The 6,967-nt window shown below is 40.2% G+C and overlaps 1 protein-coding gene across 1 annotated transcript; it reads right to left on the minus strand.

The window, feature by feature from the left end:
* Positions 1 to 1,655: 1,655 nt before the first annotated feature.
* Positions 1,656 to 2,761, minus strand: LOC137935858 (uncharacterized). The gene is made up of 2 exons (XM_068780243.1): positions 2,680 to 2,761; positions 1,656 to 2,555 (listed from the first exon to the last, which is right to left on the minus strand). The coding sequence occupies exons 1-2, from the start codon at positions 2,731 to 2,733 to the stop codon at positions 1,980 to 1,982; spliced, it is 630 nt and encodes a 209-aa protein (XP_068636344.1). The 5' UTR covers positions 2,734 to 2,761; the 3' UTR covers positions 1,656 to 1,979.
* Positions 2,762 to 6,967: the final 4,206 nt, after the last annotated feature.

Below are 6,967 nucleotides of genomic sequence, written 5' to 3' on the forward strand. Positions count from 1 at the left end.
ACTTAAAGGAAATTGAGGAATAAACAAGACATTAGAAAATGAAAAAGAAGGTGATAAGGTCGATGTACTAGAGCCTGAAACTTATGTTTGAGACCCATCTATAATGGATACAAATCCGTCCATGGAACCTGGAGACATAGAGGAAAAAAATTTTATTATTACCCGTAAGATTTTTAGAGGCTCCTAAGTCGATGATCTAAGGTGATGAATTAAATATGAGAGGAGAGAGTACATACCAGTCATAGCAACTTTAGATGAGGATGCACTTTGTGGGGGTAGCCACTGGGTTTTTAAATATCCGAAGCAATTCATAATCTTCATTTGAAAGTGTCATCTTGCCTTTAGAAAGCTTTGGGGTGATTTCATTCGCCGAAGTTGATGCTTGATTAGCCTTAAAATAATCTTGTTAGCCATGCAAATTCCAACACTTTTAAATAGATCCTTGTCCAAACCACAAGATGTACACTTCCATTGTTGGCTTTGTTGGAAGAATTAGAGTTGGATTCACCACCTCCTCTTCCTCTGCCTTTACAATTTGTATACATAGTTTGGTTCACTAATATCCTCAAATCCTTTGGTTTGTTCTACATAAACTACTTACTCTTGTATGTACCCATTCAAAAATGTATTTTTCACATCCATTTAGTACAATTTGAAGTTTTTGTGACAAACATAAACTAATAGAATTCATGTCATGACTGTTTTAAATTTGATAGAACAAGTAATATAATAAGTTAAACTTATTTATTTAGAATACGAGTTAAATTTTGCTAATTAAAATATCATAAACTGAAATTTAATTTATTTGAAACTGCAATTACAACGAAAAGTTCACAGGGAAAAATATTTCCTAGTTGAGAAATTATTTAGGTAATTATTAAAAAACGAATTTATGGCCAAACCAGTTGTTTCCAAGCAATAGCATGTGGTAGATCACTGTGAAGGCCGGACATTTCCAACTTCTAGTTTTGAAAGGTTTATCAGAACTAATCTGCACTAAGCTTATTTAAAATTGAGGAAGGTTTACTTTTACAAATTCGTCGACAAGTCAACGGAGTAGTTGGGGAAAATGTGTAACAGAGTCCTCTCTTTGCTTCCCAGTCCCATGCAGACAATTCTGTTTGAGGAAGGTTTACTTTTACAAATTCGTCGACGGAGTAGTTGGGGAAAATGTGTAACAGAGTCCTCTCTTTCCCTCCCAGTCCCATGCAGACAATTCTGTTGGCGAAATATACTAATCGACCGAAATGGCCTCCTTAAGTAGATCAAGTTCTTCTACTTTCATGAAACACCAATTGCTCCAGCGTCCGGAAACCAAATCCGTTGTCTGTGGCGAGTGTTCTTCTTGAATTTGAAATCTGGAAACCTTTTGGCGTAGGATCGTGCAGGAAGAAGGAATCGACGACTGGATGCCTGATAATCTTATAAGTTATCTTGATTGGTAGACTTGGATGGCTTGCTGGGAATTATCTTCAGCCACGATTTGATCAAATAATTGTTGTCTACTTTACATGGAGATCGATCAATGGAAAGAGCAGTGAAATTTAACAAAAGGAGCAAGGAGATTCAGGGGACACTAGTGAGAATGAGAGTAAGTAGCAATTATATAAGATCAATAGCAGGTATCCCAATATTGCGGGATCCATTTGCCTCCGACAAGGTCTTAAGTTGTTGGCCACCCAACAACCCTCAGTCAACTAACTTTTAAAAATCCCATTATCTAGAACCCTTTTGATGGCTCCTATATTCACTCTCAACTCTCATCTCTCCCTCCTCCGGAGTCGAGATAGATCAGACATCAGGAGTTACAATCCCAACCCTTTACATACGCACCCCAAAGTAGAAACGAAATGGTGGCAAACTTCAGAAAATTAAAGCAACTCGGTTACTCTTGCCGTCTGCAGAACTTCTGTCTCTAACCTCTGCTAAAATTAATTGATTAACGGGGTTGGAGGGGACGCCTTGAAGACGCCCTCCGATTAGCGACGCACCGACAGAGGTGTCAATGGAGAGTAGTACTCCTCGTCCGTGCTGTGAGCCACCTTTCGACTCCTTTTTCGGGTGTCGGTGTTGATGGAACGGTCGAGATTGCTTTCAATGGAAATGACAACGGGAGGGATTTCTATGGTGTCGAGAGGTGGGGGAGGGTGGCGCCACTGCGGTAATGGCCCCGCTAGAAGCAAGGTCTGGAGAAGGGGGCCTGCCTTCATGACGGCCTGCAGTAGCTTCCCTTTCACCGGCAACGGTCCCGTTGTCTCGATAGACTGCACGGGGGATCCGCACACTATGCTCTCCTCACTGTGTCCATCATCTTCGGTAGCTAGCCCTTGCTGCTGTTGCTGCTGCTGCTGCTGTTGTACTTGTTGCTGTTGTTGTAAAAGGAGCCCCTGGTATTTGTCGTTGATCTCGTCTCTTTCCGTAATTGCTCTGTTTAAGAGATCTTTAAGCTGTTTAATCTCGTTCTCCTTTCTATCCAACTCCTCTTGAGCTGTTAGGCGAGTTGTTTCCAGTTCAAGCGAGGTACATAAGAGGGAGTGCCTAACCTCTTCCAAGCTCTGAAATAAGAGAAATGTATTTCGATTCATTTTAGGGGTTGGAATTAAAGAAAGAAAAAACATGAAATTTGAAATTCATGAAGAAAAGGGAATGAGACAGGAGAGAAGCAGCAGCAATTAATACCTTTCCTTGGTGGAAGCAAGACCAGCTGAATTGAGGAAACCGGAGGTGTTCCATATGACTGTGGGTATGGCTGAATTCATGCGACTTCCCACCCTCTCTGCCAATGCCAACTCTGTGAGAAAGAGAGAGAGAGAGAGGAGAGGGGTTAGTTCTAGTTTGGGAGCATCTTATAAGTTATTAGTGGGAGCAGGTCTCTTTTTCTTTCTCGGCTTTCTCTTTTTCTCTTTGACACCTTTTCTGGGTTGGACCAAAAGCCAAATGCCAAAAACTCTAGTTCGCCGGTGGGGAACAGTGAGGAGCGGGACAACGCGAAGACGGGACGGCATCCGGGACCCACTTCCTTCTCCTCTCCCTTCCTCATTTCTCACATATATCACCATCCGTCCCCATTAGAGAAAAAGAGAAGACCCTTCCATGAGAAATATGAATATTATTCTTCTGGGTGGGTATAGCCAGTTAGGCTCGTCCCCGCTCTACAGGTGAAAGTGGAGATCATTGGTTTCAAGAAAAAGTCTTGAAAAGGAAAAGCTTCAGTTGACAAGCAGCGTAAAAGCAAATGTTAGAATCAATCTTAATCCAAGTGAGGTGTTCCTCAACCAGCTCGGTTTGGTGGTTAAGGATCCATTACCGAACTCCTTATATGAAAGCCTACTTCCCAGCATTCTTCACTGTCCCTGTAACGCCCTTGGTGAATTTTCTAATTGCACGACAAGACCCACTTGCTTATTTATCATCTTGGGACTCCGGTCAGTTTAGCGGCTATTTTTAGCAGTCGGATAAGGTTAAAGAGGGAGGCGATGGATCTTCCTGCCATCTCTTACCCAACAAAAACGACAAATATGTAAAAGGAAAATGAAAGAAAATAACAAACAGAGCAGTCTTCTCATTTTCTCAAGAAGCTAATGCATATACCATGAGCAGATCTAGAAGACAGAAAATACTCTATCGAACTCCTCTATCACAGTTTCACGAATCTAAGAGGTCTGATGTCTGATAAGAAACAAAAGAGGGTGGTTTGAACGTCGTCATGAGCATTGCCGTCCGGCAATTAGGGTTTGGGGGGACAACATGTTTGCAAACCGAAGACCTTCATCCTAGGAGCAATCGAGATCAAGTGACGTTAGACGGGTGCTGTCACAACTGAGAAGTCTGTGGGAGAGCTAGGACTCTTGAGCTTTTCCTGTTGGCCAATGGACCTGACTTTTGTGCAGGTGCGCGGCAATGACTCGGGGAACAACCAGAGCTGGTCCACAAATAGAAAAATCCGTTCCCTCCTACGCTTCTCCTTCCAAGTCAAAATTCTTTAGAATAATAACACAATAGATACGTCCCATAGCATACCAGTCTCCTCTTTCTTGTTTGTTTTCGTCATTTCAGACGAGTATTAAACACGAAAAGCTGAACAAATTAATGGGGTATTAAGTATCCTTTGGGATTCGTATAAATTAACTGACCTTGAATGAGAATCCTAATATGAGCAGCAATGATGCAAATCCGTTGACATTCAGTTTGCTGGTTTTTCACTTTGGTTGTTAGCGGTTGGTACAATAGTCTGAACAATTGAGATCTTCCAATCGAGTATCTGATTCCAGAGATTGTGAAAGACTGAAGCTTAGTAGAAACCCTTTTTCATTGTTCAGAAAAGAGCCAGCTCCCTTTTACACTAGAGCTTTATCATTGTTTCTCACCATTCACTTGAGTAATTTTCCCATCAGAAAGGGGGTGGGCATGGGTCGGATTGGGATCGGATTTCCGAAACTTGAAGACGACCCAAACCTTGACTCTGAAACTCGAATCTGAAAAAAAAAAAAAAAACCCAAAAAAAGTCAGATACTTCACAGTTCAAACCCAACCCTGACCCTGCCTTATCTCCTACGAAACCCGACTTAAACCTGACCTATCAGAGCTATCCCCTCTCTAAACTTGACCCATCTTCGCCCCAAAATCAGTCGTTCTATCTGGTCCCGTAAGTCGTTCTCAACCAAAATCAGTTGGATTTTTTTTCTCCGCCCCATCTCCCAATCTTGGGGTGAAACTTGCAACTTGAAACTCGAATTCGAGGTGAAGTCTAGTATTCTCCGTGAGACCTGACCCGGTGCTAGGACCAGTTCATATGAGTTATAATTACAGTGACAGTATTGCGTATTTAGAAATATTTTTCAAATTTTCTTTTGTCAAAGTGGGAGAAGAGGGTTGAGAGGTGAGAAAGACACATCAGGGAGGTGGAGAAGGCTGGCTTTTGCCGACAACCGAATTGGGGAAGGATATGTGGCGTTACCCGCCAAAGGCAAATCCAAGCAGCGAAGCGTTGCTAGATTCTCTCGGGTCCCCCACCCCCGCCGGCTGCCTCGCGAGATGCGGAGGAAGAAAATAAAACCCAACAAAAGCCAAAACCCGTATCCTTCTCGAACCTGAAGGTCCCGAACATTTTCAGTGGTCCTCACGCGCTTCGGTTGTGGGCTGCAGAAATGATGACTGATCATTTTCGTCTTTCATTTCCATGTGAGACCCCATTATTCCTCTCTCTGTCTTCTTCTCTCCTGCTCTTTCCCTACAGCTGTGATGAACCTCTCAACAATGTCAAATACAGAAGTAGTGAATTACAGATTACGTAAATAAGTCTCCACTAAGTAAGCGGAAGCGTACCTAACTGGTTAGCGACAGACTACCCGTCTCCCTTACGTTCAACATGTAATATATTACACCAGCTATAATGGGTACTATGGTCAAATGTTTGGCTTATTCCACTCGGTGGCTCCCCTTTGCAATTGGGTCCAGATGTAATCTCTGAGGATCCAGTTAAAGTATTGTGGCTAGTTACTAATGAAATGCAGCCGCCATTGATGAAGTGGCTGAGATGGCAGCTTTTAGCCTAGCCAGCTCATACCCTTAAGCAAACAGAGAATAGAGTGAAATTTGGGAAGGAATTCGGGAAGAATGATTGAGTTAAATTCGAGAAGAAAGATATAAAAAATTATTCGAGAAGAAAGATATAAAAAAGACAGAGATAAGGGTTCTCTTAACCAAAGTGAGTGAATTTCGGGAAGAAAGAAACAGAAAACAGAAAACAGAAAACAGAAAAACGATAATGATAGAATTGAAATCGAAAACAGATGTTGATATAGGAAGACAGAAAAAAAAGAACAGGAAGATAATGCATGAAGAAAACGGTAACAATAAAAAACAGAGATAACAGTCAGTTAATTTCGGAAGAATACGATAATGATAAAAATCGAACCGTTTCGGGAAGTGGAAGGCCTTCTAAACTACCGGCATTCGTATCCTCTCTTCACTCTCTGACATTTCTTCCTTCTGACTTCTCTGCATTTGTTTTTTATGTTGGCGTCTGGTATCCTCTATTCACTCTCTAGTGCGTATTTTTGTTTCCGCCCGGAGAGCTCGACGTCTTCGGGAAGACGACCCAGTGTGCCTCAAACGCGAGGCACACTGAGTTATTTCATTTAATTTCATATTAGTGTATTAAATCAATGTTTATTTAATTTAATTCTAAATTCTTGTTTTATTAATGTTTATTTATTTATTCCATTCGTTTATGTCTATTAATGTTTATGTTTCGTTTGGCTATTAATGTTTATTTCATAAATATCCTTTGAAGTTTATTTAGTTTATTTATTATTGCTAATTTAATTTTTATTGATTATTTCATAAAAATATTTTATTTTTCACTTTTATTAATTATTAAAGTTTCTGATTAATTTTTATTTTAATTCCTTATTTATATAATGCATGTCCATAATCATTAATTTTTCTGATTAAGTTTATTTTAGTTCGCTATTTCTTAATGCCTTAATTTTTTAATTTTTTAATTAAGGCAAGGGGCAACACACACCCCCCCTTGGTCTCTCCCACCAAGGGGGAACCCCTAGCCCTCACCCTCCCATCAAAACCATCATTTAAAAAAAAGGCAAAAAATTCAATTAATTAGGGGAGAACTTTTTGCACCATCAAAAGTTCACCTTGCAAGGTTGGGTTTTATAAGTGTGCATACTAAAAAAAGAAAAAAGTCTTTATCAACTTAAATCCTTTATTTAACATCATATTAGCATAAAAACAATATAATTATGGGAGTTTTAGTATACTACCGAATTTTTTTAAATAATAACATAAATAACCAACTTTTGACCGATCAATTGCACATATGTATAGTCAAGGTGAAACATAAGCTTTAATCGCTTATTTAGTGCCACAACATCATGTCACATACTTAAAAGTGTCTTATACTATATCATCAATAAACTATGTCATCCTCCATGTAGCACGACACGTC

Source organism: Aristolochia californica, unplaced genomic scaffold (genome assembly GCF_029961685.1).
Source record: "Aristolochia californica isolate CCGP_79_NKW_82.1479 unplaced genomic scaffold, dmAriCali1.0.hap1 SCAF_7, whole genome shotgun sequence".
NCBI lineage: Eukaryota > Viridiplantae > Streptophyta > Magnoliopsida > Piperales > Aristolochiaceae > Aristolochia > Aristolochia californica.

What these genes read in the sequence shown, in the direction of transcription:
- LOC137935858 (XM_068780243.1), bottom strand. Translation starts at nt 2,733, where the DNA reads ATGGAACACCTCCGGTTTCCTCAATTCAGCTGGTCTTGCTTCCACCAA. An exon ending in CTTGCTTCCACCAAGGAAAG is followed by an intron (nt 2,556 to 2,679) that starts GTATTAATTGCT and finishes CTCTTATTTCAG; the next exon opens with AGCTTGGAAGAGGTTAGGCA.